The sequence below is a fragment of the Cololabis saira genome, chromosome 19 (genome assembly GCF_033807715.1).
Source record: "Cololabis saira isolate AMF1-May2022 chromosome 19, fColSai1.1, whole genome shotgun sequence".
Lineage (NCBI taxonomy): Eukaryota > Metazoa > Chordata > Actinopteri > Beloniformes > Belonidae > Cololabis > Cololabis saira.
In genome coordinates, this window is record NC_084605.1 from 1,056,795 (window position 1) to 1,075,567 (window position 18,773).

Here is an 18,773-nt window from a genome sequence, read left to right on the forward strand (position 1 = left end):
AAGGTAACGGATCCATCTCCAACTCAAAGGTAACGGATCCATCTCTAACTCAAAGGTAACGGATCCATCTCCAACTCAAAGGTAACGGATCCATCTCTAACTCAAAGGTAACGGATCCATCTATAACTCAAAGGTAACGGATCCAAATCCAACTCAAAGGTAACGGATCCATTTCTTAGTCAAAGGTAACGGATCCAAATCCAACTCAAAGGTAACGGATCCATCTCCAACTCAAAGGTAACGGATCCATCTCCAACTCAAAGGTAACGGATCCATCTATAACTCAAAGGTAACGGATCCAAATCCAACTCAAAGGTAACGGATCCATCTCCAACTCAAAGGTAACGGATCCAAATCCAACTCAAAGGTAACGGATCCATCTCCAACTCAAAGGTAACGGATCCATCTCCAACTCAAAGGTAACGGATCCATCTCCAACTCAAAGGTAACGGATCCATCTATAACTCAAAGGTAACGGATCCATCTCCAACTCAAAGGTAACGGATCCATCTCCAACTCAAAGGTAACGGATCCATCTCCAACTCAAAGGTAACGGATCCATCTCTAACTCAAAGGTAACGGATCCATCTCTAACTCAAAGGTAAAGGATCCATCTCCAACTCAAAGGTAACGGATCCATCTATAACTCAAAGGTAACGGATCCATCTCTAACTCAAAGGTAACGGATCCATCTATAACTCAAAGGTAACGGATCCATCTCCAACTCAAAGGTAACGGATCCATCTATAACTCAAAGGTAACGGATCCATCTCCAACTCAAAGGTAACGGATCCATCTCTAACTCAAAGGTAACGGATCCATCTCCAACTCAAAGGTAACGGATCCATCTCTAACTCAAAGGTAACGGATCCATCTCTAACTCAAAGGTAACGGATCCATCTCCAACTCAAAGGTAACGGATCCATCTCTAACTCAAAGGTAAAGGATCCATCTCCAACTCAAAGGTAACGGATCCATCTCTAACTCAAAGGTAACGGATCCAAATCCAACTCAAAGGTAACGGATCCATCTCTAACTCAAAGGTAACGGATCCATCTCCAACTCAAAGGTAACGGATCCATCTCTAACTCAAAGGTAACAGATCCATCTCCAACTCAAAGGTAACGGATCCATCTCTAACTCAAAGGTAACGGATCCAAATCCAACTCAAAGGTAACGGATCCATCTATAACTCAAAGGTAACGGATCCATCTCAACTCAAAGGTAACGGATCCAAATCCAACTCAAAGGTAACGGATCCATCTATAACTCAAAGGTAACGGATCCATCTCCAACTCAAAGGTAACGGATCCATCTCTAACTCAAAGGTAACGGATCCATCTCCAACTCAAAGGTAACGGATCCATCTATAACTCAAAGGTAACGGATCCATCTCCAACTCAAAGGTAACGGATCCAAATCCAACTCAAAGGTAACGGATCCATCTCTAACTCAAAGGTAACGGATCCATCTCCAACTCAAAGGTAACGGATCCATCTATAACTCAAAGGTAACGGATCCATCTCCAACTCAAAGGTAACGGATCCAAATCCAACTCAAAGGTAACGGATCCATCTCTAACTCAAAGGTAACGGATCCAAATCTAACTCAAAGGTAACGGATCCAAATCTAACTCAAAGGTAACGGATCCAAATCTAACTCAAAGGTAACGGATCCAAATCTAACTCAAAGGTAACGGATCCAAATCTAACTCAAAGGTAACGGATCCATCTCCAACTCAAAGGTAACGGATCCATCTATAACTCAAAGGTAACGGATCCAAATCTAACTCAAAGGTAACGGATCCAAATCTAACTCAAAGGTAACGGATCCAAATCTAACTCAAAGGTAACGGATCCAAATCTAACTCAAAGGTAACGGATCCAAATCTAACTCAAAGGTAACGGATCCAAATCTAACTCAAAGGTAACGGATCCATCTATAACTCAAAGGTAACGGATCCATCTCTAACTCAAAGGTAACGGATCCATCTCCAACTCAAAGGTAACGGATCCAAATCCAACTCAAAGGTAACGGATCCAAATCCAACTCAAAGGTAACGGATCCATCTCTAACTCAAAGGTAACGGATCCAAATCCAACTCAAAGGTAACGGATCCAAATCCAACTCAAAGGTAACGGATCCAAATCCAACTCAAAGGTAACGGATCCATCTCTAACTCAAAGGTAACGGATCCATCTCCAACTCAAAGGTAACGGATCCATCTCTAACTCAAAGGTAACGGATCCATCTCCAACTCAAAGGTAACGGATCCATCTCCAACTCAAAGGTAACGGATCCATCTCAAACTCAAAGGTAATGGATCCATCTCCAACTCAAAGGTAACGGATCCATCTCCAACTCAAAGGTAACGGATCCATCTCCAACTCAAAGGTAACGGATCCATCTCCAACTCAAAGGTAACGGATCCATCTCCAACTCAAAGGTAACGGATCCATCTCCAACTCAAAGGTAACGGATCCATCTCCAACTCAAAGGTAACGGATCCATCTCCAACTCAAAGGTAACGGATCCATCTCTAACTCAAAGGTAACGGATCCATCTCCAACTCAAAGGTAACGGATCCATCTCTAACTCAAAGGTAACGGATCCAAATCCAACTCAAAGGTAACGGATCCATCTCTAACTCAAAGGTAACGGATCCATCTCTAACTCAAAGGTAACGGATCCATCTCTAACTCAAAGGTAACGGATCCATCTCTAACTCAAAGGTAACGGATCCAAATCCAACTCAAAGGTAACGGATCCATCTCTAACTCAAAGGTAACGGATCCATCTCTAACTCAAAGGTAACGGATCCATCTCCAACTCAAAGGTAACGGATCCAAATCCAACTCAAAGGTAACGGATCCATCTCTAACTCAAAGGTAACGGATCCATCTCTAACTCAAAGGTAACGGATCCATCTCTTAGTCAAAGGTAACGGATCCATCTCCAACTCAAAGGTAACGGATCCATCTCCAACTCAAAGGTAACGGATCCATCTCCAACTCAAAGGTAACGGATCCATCTATAACTCAAAGGTAACGGATCCAAATCCAACTCAAAGGTAACGGATCCAAATCCAACTCAAAGGTAACGGATCCAAATCCAACTCAAAGGTAACGGATCCATCTCCAACTCAAAGGTAACGGATCCATCTCCAACTCAAAGGTAACGGATCCAAATCCAACTCAAAGGTAACGGATCCAAATCCAACTCAAAGGTAACGGATCCATCTCCAACTCAAAGGTAACGGATCCATCTCTAACTCAAAGGTAACGGATCCATCTCCAACTCAAAGGTAACAGATCCATCTCCAACTCAAAGGTAACGGATCCATCTCCAACTCAAAGGTAACGGATCCAAATCCAACTCAAAGGTAACGGATCCATCTATAACTCAAAGGTAACGGATCCATCTCCAACTCAAAGGTAACGGATCCATCTCTAACTCAAAGGTAACGGATCCATCTCTAACTCAAAGGTAAAGGATCCATCTCTAACTCAAAGGTAACGGATCCATCTCTAACTCAAAGGTAACGGATCCATCTCCAACTCAAAGGTAACGGATCCATCTATAACTCAAAGGTAACGGATCCATCTCCAACTCAAAGGTAACGGATCCATCTATAACTCAAAGGTAACGGATCCATCTCTAACTCAAAGGTAACGGATCCATCTCTAACTCAAAGGTAACGGATCCATCTCTAACTCAAAGGTAACGGATCCATCTCCAACTCAAAGGTAACGGATCCATCTCCAACTCAAAGGTAACGGATCCATCTCCAACTCAAAGGTAACGGATCCATCTCTAACTCAAAGGTAACGGATCCATCTCCAACTCAAAGGTAATGGATCCATCTCCAACTCAAAGGTAACGGATCCATCTCCAACTCAAAGGTAACGGATCCATCTCTAACTCAAAGGTAACGGATCCATCTATAACTCAAAGGTAACGGATCCATCTATAACTCAAAGGTAACGGATCCATCTCCAACTCAAAGGTAACGGATCCAAATCCAACTCAAAGGTAACGGATCCAAATCCAACTCAAAGGTAACGGATCCAACTCAAAGGTAACGGATCCAACTCAAAGGTAACGGATCCAAATCCAACTCAAAGGTAACGGATCCATCTCAAACTCAAAGGTAACGGATCCATCTCTAACTCAAAGGTAACGGATCCATCTCCAACTCAAAGGTAACGGATCCATCAAATCAAATCAAATCAAATCAAATCAAACTTTATTTATAAAGCACCTTTCATACAAAAAAAAATGTAACACAAAGTGCTTTCCATAAAACATAAACACAAAATGTATTAATGCCCCCCCCCGCCCTCCCCCTCCCCCCCGCCCTCCCCCTCCCCCCTCCCCGCACACAAACAGATAGACACACACAGACACATGGTGTAGACATGGCTAGGCACAGAGGATCCAGGTGAGGAAACGGTAACAGGGAGCCGTCCACGCCAGGAGGTCTCATAGCCTGCAGCTACAAGGGGGGGGGGCACAGAGACCATCCCGGCCCGGACGGATAGAGGAGTCCACACCACAGCGGTAAAGCCGTGGTGCAGAGCTCCACAACCATCCAGGCCAGAACCATCCCCAGGACGACCCCCTGCAGGCCAGAGTCACTCCCAGCATGGAGGCTCCCCATGAGGAAACACTGGAGATAAAAGCTACAAGAAAGCAGGATAAAATACACTAAAAGAGTTTAAAAAGTATAACATAACATAAAATGCTAAAAGTATGTCTAAAAAGAAAGACATTAAAAACTAAAGGAATAAGACAGTAAAATGTATAAAATAGACCATAAATAATGACTAAAATATTTAGATAGAACATTAAGATAAAACAATGAAAATAAATTATGATAAAAAAGGATAAACTAAATATAAAACAGAGCAGTAAGATCCAATAAAAATAAGGGTGAGCATAAGAAATGTAAAATAGTTAAATGAGTCAGTTAAAAGCCTTATTAAAGAGATGGGTCTTGAGCCTCTTTTTAAAAACATCAACAGTCTCTGCGGCCCTGAGGTTCTCCAACTCAAAGGTAACGGATCCATCTCTAACTCAAAGGTAACGGATCCATCTATAACTCAAAGGTAACGATCGTTTCGCAAACGAGAGGATTGACGGGCGACGGGTCGTTGGGACCGACTTCCATTTCAGAATCATTATCTTCACTGAAGTAAGAGTGAATTGAATCACTTTTTATTTGAATTGGTCAGGAAACTGTCAGGTTTTATTGAGGACCCAGATGCAGGAGTTCCAAAAAACTATGTTTTATTGCTCAAAAACAAAACCAATAATGCTGCTGAGCAGGACACTCGGGGCACACTTAGGATGCTAGGATGTTTGGATGTTTGTGGTCACAGCGTTGCCCGGTTACCGTGGTAACGGTTCCTCTTCTGTTTTTCCAGAACGTTCCTCCAGATCTGTTAGGGTTAGGATGTTCCGGTTGCCGTGGTAACGGCTCCTCTTCTGTTTTTCCAGAACGTTCCTCCAGATCTTTTAGGGTTAGGCAGAGACGTTCTATAACCGAGACAGCCCACTACGGTTGTGTTTCTTGTATCTGTGTCACGTGACTGCCACGCCCCTTTAGGAGACAGGAAGTAGGTCCTGAGTCTATTGAGTCCTATGGGAAAAGTGAACGTGAGCACAGATTATTACCAATTCCTTCGCCCCATAGTAACTTAAGTAAATATGGGACCCATTTCTCAAAAGCCACAAACCTTCTGAACATTCTGACACCAAAATGGACATTTTCAGACCGACAGATTAGGAGAAAATTAACTTTGTTTGAGACCTGTCTCTGTCTGAGCAACACACTCTGGACAGATTTGGCTCTCATCGTTTTCCCATCGGATAAAATGAAGTTTAAAACTAAAATAAAACTTGCTTCTTTGCTTAAAAATACTGTTATTTTTATTATTTAAGTCTTTTTGGAAGAAAGTTGTACTGTATCTAGTGTTGTATGTTCCAAAACGATGTAGGGAGAGGGGCGGCCACGCCCACTTAGGGGACAGGAAGTGAGGTCAGAGGGGCGACCACGCCCACTTAGGAGACAGGAAGTGAGGTCAGAGGGGCGACCACGCCCACTTAGAAGACAGGAAGTGGATACCATTTCAAACCATTGCCAGTAACGGCAATGCGCTATCTTGTGTATAGAGGATCTTTGGTTAGGGTTAGGATGTTCCGGTCACCGTTGCCGTGGTAACAGTTCCTCTCCTGTTTTCCAGAACGTTCCTCCAGATCTGTCTCTGTTTTTACCAGAACGTTCCTCCAGATCTGTCTCTGTTTTTACCAGGACGTTCCTCCAGATCTGTTAGGGTTCTGGGTTAGGGTTAGGATGTTCCGGTTACCGTGGTAACGGTTCCTCTTCTGTTTCCAGAACGTTCCTCCAGATCTGTCTCTGTTTTTACCAGAACGTTCCTCCAGATCTGTTAGGGTTAGGGTTAGGATGTTCCGGTTACCGTGGTAACGGCTCCTCTTCTGTTTCCAGAACGTTCCTCCAGATCTGTTAGGGTTAGGGTTAGGATGTTACCGTTGCCGTGGTAACGGTTCCTCTGCTGTTTCCAGAACGTTACTCCAGATCTGTTGGGGTTAGGATGTTCCGGTTACCGTTGCCGTGGTAACGGTTCCTCTCCTGTTTCCAGAACGTTCCTCCAGATCTTTCCATCTGCACGTTCGTGCTGGAGCAGTCGTTGTCGGTCCGAGCTCTTCAGGAGATGCTGGCCAACGTGGAGGAGAAGAACGACGCCGTGAGTTTGAACCCCAAACCCCCCAGTCAGGAACCTTTTCATCTGAGTTTTAAACTCCACTGATCTGTATTGATCAGTTAGGGTTAGTTTGGGAGTATTGATCTATTACACTGCAAAAACTCCAAATCTTAACAAGAATATTTGTCTTATTTCTAGTTAAAATGTCTCATTTTTAGTCGACATTTCAACTTTTTTCTCAACATTTTTCACAAAATTTTCACTTTTTTCTCGACATTTTGACTTTTTTCTCGAAATTTGGACTTTTCGAAAGGAATAAGGAAGAAAAAAAGGAAAAGAAGCACAGCGAGTTCACCGGCAGGTTTCACCTCAAACAAGACGTCTTATTTTTAATCAAAAAATCTCATTACACTTAAAACAAGACTCATCACTGAAAAAACAACAATTTCCACCTGTTTCAAGTAGATTTTCACTTAAGATAAGTAGAAAAATCTGCCAGTGGAACAAGATTTTTTTGCTTGTAATGAGAAGATAAATCTTGTTCCACTGGCAGATTTTTCTACTTATTTCAAGTGAAAATTTACTTGAAACAGGTGGAAATTGTCAAATAAAAAGTTATTTTTCTTGTGATGACTTATTTTAAGTGTAATGAGATTTTTTGACCTCCACCAAAATAAAGGAAGAAAGAAAGAAAGATCAGTTAGGGTTAGTTTTTAGACGCCGATAAGAAAAAATCCAAACATCTATTCCTGCATCTAATGTTCACTGGAAAGAGCTGTTAACTCTCTCACACACACACACACACACACACACACACACACACACACACACACACACACACACACACACACACACACACACACAGACATTAATTAGATAATTCTTTAATAAGGCCAATTAATCCTGTAATTACTTCTATAAATCTAATTATAGTTTAAAACGTCTTGCTGGGATTAAGTATTACCAGTTATACAGTTATAAATGTTATAAATGCCCCCCAGGGGGGTAAATCCTCAGGGGGGGGGGGGGGTGGTATTACCAGGGGGGGGGGGGTATTATTGGTTGGGAATCCCCGGGTCCGGTGGAGGAAACTCTAACTCTTCTTCTTCTTCTGTTTTCCTGCAGGCGGCGCAGGGCGGCGGCCACCGCACCCTCCTGTACGGACACGCCGTGCTGCTGCGGCACGGATACAGCGGGATGGTACGCAGCTAATGCCGCTAATGCTGCTAATGCAGCTAATGCAGCTAATGCAGCTAATGCGGCTAACGCCGCTAATGCGGCTAACGCAGCTAATGCTGCTAATGCAGCTAATGCCGCTAATGCTGCTAATGCAGCTAATGCAGCTAATGCAGCTAATGCCGCTAATGCAGCTAATGCAGCTAATGCCGCTAATGCTGCTAATGCAGCTAATGCCGCTAATGCTGCTAATGCAGCTAATGCCGCTAATGCTGCTAATGCAGCTAATGCAGCTAATGCAGCTAATGCCGCTAATGCAGCTAATGCCGCTAATGCGGCTAACGCAGCTAATGCAGCTAACGCAGCTAATGCATCTAATGCAGCTAACGCAGCTAATGCAGCTAACGCACATAACGCAGCTAACTCAGCTAATGCAGCTAATGCAGCTAATGCAGCTAACACGGCTAACACAGCTAATGCAGCTAATGCAGCTAACACAGCTAATGCAGCTAATGCGGCTAACACAGCTAATGCAGCTAACACGGCTAACACAGCTAATGCGGCTAACACAGCTAATGCAGCTAATGCGGCTAACACAGCTAATGCAGCTAACTCAGCTAACACAGCTAACGCAGCTAACGCAGCTAATGCGGCTAATGCAGCTAATGCAGCTAATGCAGCTATTGCAGCCAACGCAGCTAATGCAGCTAACGCAGCTAACACAGCTAACGCGGCTAACACAGCTAACGCAGCTAACTCAGCTAACACAGCTAATGCAGCTAACGCAGCTAACACAGCTAATGCAGCTAACGCAGCTAACACAGCTAACGCGGCTAACACAGCTAACGCAGCTAATGCAGCTAACACAGCTAATGCAGCTAACACTGTTTCCTGCTCGAATGAATGGATTGTTTCCTGTTTCCTGCTGGAATGAATGGATTGTTTCCTGTTTCCTGCTGGAATGAATCGACTGTTTCCGGTTTCTCTCCAGTACCTGTCCTGTCTCTCCACCTCTCGCTCGTCCACCGACAAACTGGCCTTCGACGTTGGACTGCAGGAGGACACGATAGGTAATCAATACACACGATAGGTAATCAATACACACGATAGGTAATCAATACACACGATAGGTAATCAATACACACGATAGGTAATCAATACACACGATAGGTAATCAATACACACGATAGGTAATCAATACACACGATAGGTAATCAATACACACAATAGGTAATCAATACACATTGAAACATTTATTGATTTGTTATTGATTATCATTTCCAGGCGTTGGTGGACGATCCATCCATTGATTATTGATTATTATGTATTTATTGATTACAGGAGAGGCGTGTTGGTGGACGATCCATCCATTGATTATTGATTATTGATTACAGGAGAGGCTTGTTGGTGGACGATCCATCCATTGATTATTGATTATTATGTATTTATTGATTACAGGAGAGGCGTGTTGGTGGACGATCCATCCGGCGTCCAAACAGCGATCGGAGGGAGAGAAGGTTCGAGTCGGAGACGATTTGATCCTCGTCAGCGTCTCGTCAGAGAGATATCTGGTAATTATTACATTAAATTATATTAATATATACACAAGAGATATCTGGTAATTATTATTATTATATTATTATTATTATTAATATTAAACTATATTAATATATCTGGTAATTATTATATTATTATTAATATTAAACTATATTAATATATCTGGTAATTATTATTATTATATTATTATTATTATTATTATTATTATTATTATTATTATTATTATTATATTATTATTATTATTAATAATATATCTGGTAATTATTATATTATTATTATTATTAATATTAAACTATATTAATATATCTGGTAATTATTATTATTATATTAAGATATCTGGTAATTATTACATTAAACTATATTAATACATACACAAGAGATATCTGGTAATTATTAAATTATATTAATATGTCTGGTAATTATTATTATTATATTAAACTATATTAATATAACAACAAGAGATATCTGGTAATTATTATAATATTAAACTTTATTAATATATCTGGTAATTATTAAACTATATTAATATGTCTGGTAATTATTATTATTCTATTAAACTATATTAATATAACAACAAGAGATATCTGGTAATTATTATAATATTAAACTTTATTAATATATCTGGTAATTATTAAACTATATTAATATATCTGGTAATTATTATTATATTAAACTATATTAATATATACACAAGAGATATCTGGTAATTATTACACTTTACTAATACATCAACAAGAGATATCTAGTCAATAATTATTATATTAAACTATAGTACCGTATTGTCCCGAATATAAGACGACCTGATTATAAGACGATCCTCTTTTTCAAGACTCAAGTTTGAAAAAAGACTTTTTGAACACCAAGTTAAATTTTTATACAGAAAATAATGACAGTACATCTGAAACAAATGATTATAACAATATATTCAAGAGAAAAAGCCTGTTATTTTGCCTCATTAAATCATCATGTTGAAGTTTGCATCATAACTTCTCCTCAGCTGCCGGTTCACCTGCAGATCTTCACCCTCTTTTCTCCAGATTGTCGCTACGTTTCTCCACTTTCTGTTATCTCTTCTCTTATTTCCTTCTCTTTTCTTTCTTATACTATTTTTTATTTTTCTTCTTCGTGACAGGGGTTTCTTTATCCTGGGGAGTTTAGTTCAGCATTGGCTTTAAAGATATCTGGCTCCATCTAGTGGTGTAAATGGGTATAACGTCTAGACCTGAATGGAAGACGACCCACATTTTCAGTCTGATTTCAATGTAAAAAACACCGTCTTATATTCAGGACAATACGGTAATTATAATAATAATTATTTTTGTTTTGTATTGAGCATCTCTCCTAAGGGAACGGCAACCTTTATTATTGATTATTGATTATTATTGTCTTGTTTTCAGCACTTATCGTACGGGAACGGCAGCCTTTATTATTGATTATTATTGATTATTGATTATTATTGATAATTGATTATTATTGTCTTGTTTTCAGCACTTATCGTACGGGAACGGCAGCCTTTATTATTGATTATTATTGATTATTATTGATTATTATTGTCTTGTTTTCAGCACTTATCCTACGGGAACGGCAGTCTCCACGTGGACGCCTCCTTTATTATTGATTATTATTGATCATTATTGATTATTATTGATTATTATTGTCTTGTTTTCAGCACTTATCCTACGGGAACGGCAGTCTCCACGTGGACGCTTCCTTCCAGCAGACGTTATGGAGCGTCGCGCCGGTTTGTTCCGGCAGCGAGGCGGCTCAAGGTGATCAATACTCAATAATACTCAATACTCTTCCTCTCTCGTCTCGTGTTTCCGTGTTTCCGTCGGCATCTAAGTGCTCTTTTAAATGTTGTGATATTGATTTTGGTTGTTCGTCATCCACAGTTTCATTTAGGTGATTGATTGATTGATTGATTGATTGATTGATTGATTGATTGATTGATTGATTGATTGATTGATTGATTGATTGATTGATTGATTGATTGATTGATTGATTGATTGATTGATTGAGTGTGTTCTGTTTTCAGGCTTCCTGATTGGAGGAGACGTCCTGCGTCTTCTCCACGGACACATGGACGAGTGTCTGACGGTTCCGTCTGGAGAACACGGGGACGAGCAGAGGAGGTGAGATAGCTAGCTAGCTAGTTAGCTAGTTAGCTAGCTAGCTAACTAACTACTAACAGATTTTTCTACTTATTTCAAGTGAAAATTTACTTGAAACAGGTGAAAATGGTCAAATAACAAGTTATTTTTCTGGTAATGAGTCTTGTTTTAAGTGTAATGAGATTTTTTGACTAAAAATGAGACATTTTAACTAGAAATAAGACCAATATTCCTGGTAAGATCTTGAGTTTTTGTGACACCAACGGAACAAATGCCGAATGGAACCGTGGATTAATAGAGGATTAATGTTACTATTATTGTCAGTCAAATCTGTAACTTGTTTGCGGTATTGTTTTGTTTATTTACATGTGAAAACATAATATTAATTAAAGGTACGTTGTGTAGTTTTGGTGAAATTAAAGGTATGTTGTGTAGTTTTGGTTATTAATTAAAGGTACGTTGTGTAGTAACTGGTTCTTGTTCCAGGACGGTCCAGTACGAGGGCGGAGCCGTTTCCAGCCACGCCCGGTCCCTGTGGAGACTGGAGACGCTGAGGGTCATGTGAGTACAAGTATTACACTGTACTACGCTGTACTATACAGTACTATACAGTACTACACACTATCTGTACAGTACTACACACTATTTATACAGTACTACACACTCACTATACAGTACTACACAGTACTACACAGTACTATACAGTACTACACAGTACTACACACTCACTACACAGTACTACCCAGTACTACACGGTACTACAAAAAAAAAATATATATATGCATTTTTAGTATATAATATATATCATATATATTTTAATATATCATCATCAATATATGTATTTTTATTGAATTTAATGATTGAATTAAAGCCAAAAATGAAAGATTGATTTAAAACTGATCCAGACCTCGTTAATCCTGCTGCACTTTTTCACATTATTATGTTTTGCCTTTGTTTAATTTAGTTTAATTTTGTTTTATTTTGTTTAATTTTGTTAAATTTTGTTTTATTTTGTTTTATTTTGTCCTTTTTGTTGTGTGTTTTTTATTGTTGTATTATCTTTGTTTTTCCCGTTTTCCTTATTATTAATTATTAATAGTTTTCATGGAACTCTGGAAGGAAATATGAAAATATGTGTTAATGTTTGTTTGACATCATTGTGGATGACGACACCGTTTAATATAATAAAACTAAGAATTCTAAATAAAAACATTTGATGATCATGCGGCTGTTTTGCGTGTTTTTATTGTTTTTATGATGTTTTTACTGGTGTTTTCCAGCTGGAGCGGCAGCCACATCCGCTGGGGTCAGGCGTTCCGGCTCCGTCACGTCACCACGGGGAAATACCTGAGTTTATCGGAGGAGAAATCGCTGTTACTGACGGAAAAAGAAAACAGCGACGTCGAGTCCACAGCGTTCTGTTTCAGATCGTCCAAGGTAAAACTTTATTCTTTATTTATTTATTAAGGTAAAACCTTTTATTCTTTATTTATTTATTAAGGTAAAACCTTTTATTCTTTATTTATTTATTAAGGTAAAACCTTTTATTCTTTATTTATTCATTCAAAGAAAAACTAAACAGTTCAATATAATTACAACAAATCTCTTTCCTTCAATGAAAGGGAACAGAAAGAAGACTGAGCTGATTTTATCCGTGCCTTTTTCCTAAGAAATCACATTTCAATTAATTAATAAATAATTAATAATAAAAAAAACACTTTCCAATAAACGTAATTAAAAAAAACAACAATCAAACACAGATTGTTCCAGAAAGTGATACCTCTACGTTCCTGCGTCCTGTTTCTCGTCTACTAAAGCCAGTATTCTCTCTGGAGTTCCACAGGGATCGATCTCGGGCCCTTTACTGTTTCTAATTTACATAAATGACTGTAATATTGTTTGCTGACGACACCAGTCTCTCATCACGCGTGTAAATCAGGAATAATCAACTGTTTCTAATTGGTTCCAGATCAATAAGCTAACTCTAAATGTAAAGAAATCTAACTTTATGATCTCCTGCAACATAAAATAAACCTTATGCAAAAGAAGAAGCAGGAACGTTGTGTTTTGTTGTGATCGAATTGATCACCCCGGGTTTGTTGATTGAGCTGGAAAAGTTAAATAAAGACACAAGACTGGGATATAATTAAAGACGGCCTCATGAGGGAGATTGGCCTGCGCCCCGTGCATTCATTCCCCATGTGTAAGTGTCTATGTATCAGAATTTGGGTGGTCTCAATCCCTGGCCTCTAACCAAGCTGGATCCGTAACGCCCGTCGGCGCTACGGTGGAGTCGCCACACTCGAGACTTTCAAAATGCCAAGTGTATGGCCTCAAAACCATGACAATTTTGGGGCCTCTAACCCTCTTGGTGGGCATAAAACCCACCTTTTGTACACTTCCTCTTAATTTCTATATCTTTCCTCTTTAATTCCTATTCCAGCTTTTGTCCTTTTTTCATTAAATTTATTAGTTGTCATCTCTTAAATTTAGCAGTTATTAAATTCAGCAGTTATCATTCCTTAAATTTAGCAGTTATTAAATTCAGCAGCTGGGTATTAACTTAAGACTTTGGACACGGTCTTGATTTGAGTGATATCCAATGCAGATAAACGGTCTGCTAACCCTAAATTTGCCGCGGCTCGTGTCCTTCGCCTTTTTCATATCCAGCTGTTCTTTCATAATTACCTCTTTTCCTCTTTCTCAATCCCGGACGACGCCCCCAAATTGTTGTGATCGAATTGATCACCCCGGGTTTGTTGATTGAGGTGGAAAAGTTAAATAAAGACACAAGACTGGGATATAATTAAAGAAGGCCTCATGAGGGAGATCGGCAGCGCTCCTGCAGCCTGCTTCTTCAATCGTCCCGCCAGATCTGCCCTCTCTGTCCTGAGAACAAGTTTTATTACTCTTAGAGAAAGGGGGAGAGGGGTTCAATTCAATTCAATTTTATTTATATAGCGTCTAATACAACAGAGTTGTCTCTAGACGCTTTACAGAGACCCATACCCAGAACATAAACCTGGGGTGGCCCAAGTTTATGGCTCGGGGGCCCTTCTTATCTGTGTCTGGTACAGCATGGTAGTTTCAGTGAAAAAGTCAGAGGAATGCACATTAGTTTTACATACAGAAACATTTAGTTAATGAGCACATGCAGTTTACATATTCAATTTGGTTTTGAATTATTTTTTATTCAACAGTTTCTGTAAAACGTATCAGTTTCTGGAACAATCTGTGTTTGACGACAGCTATTTTGTGTTATTTTATAACTTTGTTGTAGTTTTGATTTTGTTTTTGTTTGTTTGTTTGTTGTTTTTTAATTACGGTTATTGGAAAGTGTTTTGTTTTTAAATTGTTTAATTTGTAAAAAAAATTTTAATTAAAAAGTGTTTTTTTTTTTAATTGCAGGGTTTTTTTAATTACATTTATTGGAAAGTTAGTTGTTTTAAATTGAGTAATTTGTCTTTTTTTAATTACGTTTATTGGAAAGTTTGTTTTTTTTAAATTGCATAATTTGTCATTTGTTATATATTTTTTCTTTGAATCAAAAAAAATACGACTATCTGTGTTTGACGACAGCGATTTTGTGTTATTTTCTAACTTTGTTGTAGTTTTGTAGTTTTAGTTGCATGTTTTGCGGCTCCAGACATGTTTGTTTTTTGTGTTTTTGGCTCTAAAACATGTTGGGTTTCCGACCACTGGTTTAAATAAACCGTTCTGTTCCCGTCCCTTCCTGCAGGAGAAGCTGGACTCGGGGACGAGGAAGGAAGTGGACGGGATGGGAACTCCGGACATCAAGTACGGAGACTCGGTGTGCTACGTCCAGCACGTCCACACTAGCCTGTGGCTAACGTACCAAACCATCGAGCCCAAGGGCGTCCGGCTGGGCGGAGTCCAGAGGAAGGTACGTGTCTGTTCACTTCAACTTTACTCTGAGAAACTTCTGCTTCGGTGGTGGACGTGGCCAAGATTATGAATGGGCGATATTTTACCGTTCACGATATACCGTCAAAAAAATTCCCCACGGTTCAGACCAAAAGTTGGAGATATTAGATAAATAAATAGATAGATATAGATTCTGATTCTGATATTGTTCAGGGTTTGAAAGACTCTATCGTTTCAGGCGATCATGCACCACGAGGGTCACATGGACGACGGACTGACGCTGTCGCGATCCCAACACGAGGAGAGTCGCACGGCCAGAGTGATCCGGAGCACCGTGTTCCTGTTCAACCTCTTCATCAGGTGAGTCCTGTTCCTGTTCAACCTCTTCATCAGGTGAGTCCTGTTCCTGTTCAACCTCTTCATCAGGTGAGTCCTGTTCCTGTTCAACCTCTTCATCAGGTGAGTCCTGTTCCTGTTCAACCTCTTCATCAGGTGAGTCCTGTTCCTGTTCAACCTCTTCATCAGGAAAGCACATGACAAATTTACATCAACTTCACAAGACTTATAGCCAGGAAGGCGTTGAGAATGAGGGAGGTGGTTACCAGCAAGTGTATGTGTGGCGGTGAGTCCATGAACACGCTCAGAGCTGCTCCTCAGCCAATGTCCTTGGTGTTATCAGACGGCTCGGTCAGTTCTGAAAACAGGTCCGCGGGTGATCTGGAGAGGGAAGGGTTATTCTGGGGCAGAGTCCCTTGTTTACATTCCACCAGGGAGATTGTGACTACAGCGATCAGCCAAACCGCCCTGTCAAGGTCAGATTATAGAATCAACAATTTTTATTGAAAAGAACAGGCAGAGCAGTAATTTTCTGTCTGCCTTAAGTCTCTGGGTCCTCAATGGCGACTTCAAACAGACAAATTTGTGATCAATTCCCGCCAAGCCGAGCTTCCAACTTCTCCAAGTTCTTTTCCATCGTGCCAATGAGCTCAAAGACGCCGCCAGCCTGCAAAAACCTGCATCCAGCTTGCGGCCTTGCTCCAACAGCGTTAAAGTCAATGTTAGTTGCAGCGCTGATCCCTTCAGTCACGTCAGGCAGCTCTGAAAGAGCCAAAGCAGCTGTCGACGACTTGCACGTTTGTCGGTAGACCAGGAATCCCCCTCCAATTAGGAGAAATCCTGCTATCATAAATCCAATTATGAAGCATCTTCAACGTCCTCGACAGACAGAATCGCCAAACACAACGGTTTCCAATGTTTCCGGGAGTCCATTGTGTATCCAGCAAAAAACATCCCGTCGGGGCAGGAGGGCTCCCTTACCCCCTGACTTCTGGTCGTAAAAATGTGGTCAATTGTGCTGAGAGACCAGTTAATCAATTCCATGATTGTAGAATTTGGGAGGAGTGAAAAGGAGAGACTCTGAAGATGAGACAGGACAAAAGCAGCAGCAGGGCAGATAGATAAGGGAGAGGAGCAGAAAAGCGTCCGCCTTCGCTGAGAGCCGGAAGAATGAGTATAGTCCTGTTCAACCTCTTCATCAGGTGAGTCCTGTTCCTGTTCAACCTCTTCATCAGGTGAGTCCTGTTCAACCTCTTCACCAGGTGAGTCCTGTTCCTGTTCAACCTCTTCATCAGGTGAGTCCTGTTCCTGTTCAACCTCTTCATCAGGTGAGTCCTGTTCCTGTTCAACCTCTTCATCAGGTGAGTCCTGTTCCTGTTCAACCTCTTCATCAGGTGAGTCCTGTTCCTGTTCAACCTCTTCATCAGGTGAGTCCTGTTCCTGTCCAACCTCTTCATCAGGTGAGTCCTGTTCCTGTTCCTGTTCAACCTCTTCATCAGGTGAGTCCTGTTCCTGTCCAACCTCTTCACCAGGTGAGTCCTGTTCCTGTCCAACCTCTTCACCAGGTGAGTCCTGTTCCTGTTCAACCTCTTCATCAGGTGAGTCCTGTTCCTGTTCCTGTTCAACCTCTTCATCAGGTGAGTCCTGTTCCTGTCCAACCTCTTCACCAGGTGAGTCCTGTTCCTGTCCAACCTCTTCACCAGGTGAGTCCTGTTCCTGTTCAACCTCTTCATCAGGTGAGTCCTGTTCCTGTTCCTGTTCAACCTCTTCATCAGGTGAGTCCTGTTCCTGTCCAACCTCTTCACCAGGTGAGTCCTGTTCCTGTTCAACCTCTTCATCAGGTGAGTCCTGTTCCTGTTCCTGTTCAACCTCTTCATAGTGAGGGAAATTAAGTCAGGTTTTTAGGAGAAACGTTCACTTGTTTGATGTTTTTATTGTTGTTAATGTTTGTATTCTTGTTCCTCCAGAGGTCTGGACTCTCTCCGGGTGTTTTTATGTTGTTAATGTTTGTATTTTTTGTGTTTCCAGAGGTCTGGACTCTCTCCGGGTGTTTTTATGTTGTTAATGTTTGTATTCTCTGTGTTTCCAGGGGTCTGGACTCTCTCCGGAGGTTTTTATTGTTAATGTTTTTGTGTTTCCAGGGGTCTGGACTCTCTCCGGAGGAAGGTCCAGGGTCCGAGGGCGGAGCTACCCATCGACTCGCTCCGCCTGAGTCTGCAGGACCTGATCGGATATTTCCAGCCTCCGGGAGAACAACTGGAACACGAAGACAAGCAGAACCGGCTGAGAGCCCTGAAGAACCGGCAGAACCTGTTCCAGGAGGAGGTGGGTCTGGTTCTGGGTCTGGTTCTGGTTCTGGGTCTGGTTCTGGTTCTGATTCTGATTCTGATTCTGGTTCTGGTTCTGGTTCTGGTTCTGGTTCTGGTTCTGGGTCTGGTTCTGGTTCTGGTTCTGGTTCTGGTTCTGGTTCTGGTCCTGGTTCTGGTTCTGGGTCTGGGTCTGGGTCTGGGTCTGGTTCTGGTTCTGGTTCTGGTCCTGGTTCTGGTTCTGGGTCTGGGTCTGGGTCTGGGTCTGGTTCTGGTTCTGGGTCTGGGTCTGGTTCTGGTTCTGGTTCAGGTTCTGGTTCTGATTCTGATTCTGATTCTGGTTCTGGTTCTGGTTCTGGGTCTGGTCCTGGTTCTGGTTCTGGTTCTGGTTCTGGTTCTGATTGTGATTCTGGTTCTGATTCGGGTTCAAAGTTGATTGTGATTGTGATTGTGATTCTGATTGTGATTCCAGTTCTGATTCTGGTTCTGATTTGGTTCAGAGTTGATTGTGATTGTGATTGTGATTGTGATTCTGATTGTGACTCTGATTCTGATTGTGATTCTGGTTCAAAGTTGATTCTGATTGTGACTCTGATTGTGATTGTGATTGTGATTCTGATTGTGATTCTGATTGTGATTCCAGTTCTGATTCTGGTTCTGATTTGGTTCAGAGTTGA

At 40.9% G+C, this 18,773-nt stretch overlaps 1 protein-coding gene across 1 annotated transcript in view; it reads left to right on the plus strand.

Annotated features, from left to right (window-relative positions):
* Positions 1-18,773, plus strand: part of ryr2a (ryanodine receptor 2a (cardiac)) — a 267,704-nt gene that overhangs the window by 42,578 nt on the left and 206,353 nt on the right. The window contains 11 exon segments of the mRNA XM_061709313.1: positions 6,663-6,767; positions 7,851-7,925; positions 8,893-8,971; positions 9,360-9,472; positions 11,128-11,227; positions 11,494-11,590; positions 12,056-12,130; positions 12,850-13,006; positions 15,309-15,473; positions 15,693-15,814; positions 17,932-18,115. Coding sequence (XP_061565297.1) covers positions 6,663-6,767; positions 7,851-7,925; positions 8,893-8,971; positions 9,360-9,472; positions 11,128-11,227; positions 11,494-11,590; positions 12,056-12,130; positions 12,850-13,006; positions 15,309-15,473; positions 15,693-15,814; positions 17,932-18,115 — 1,272 coding nt within the window.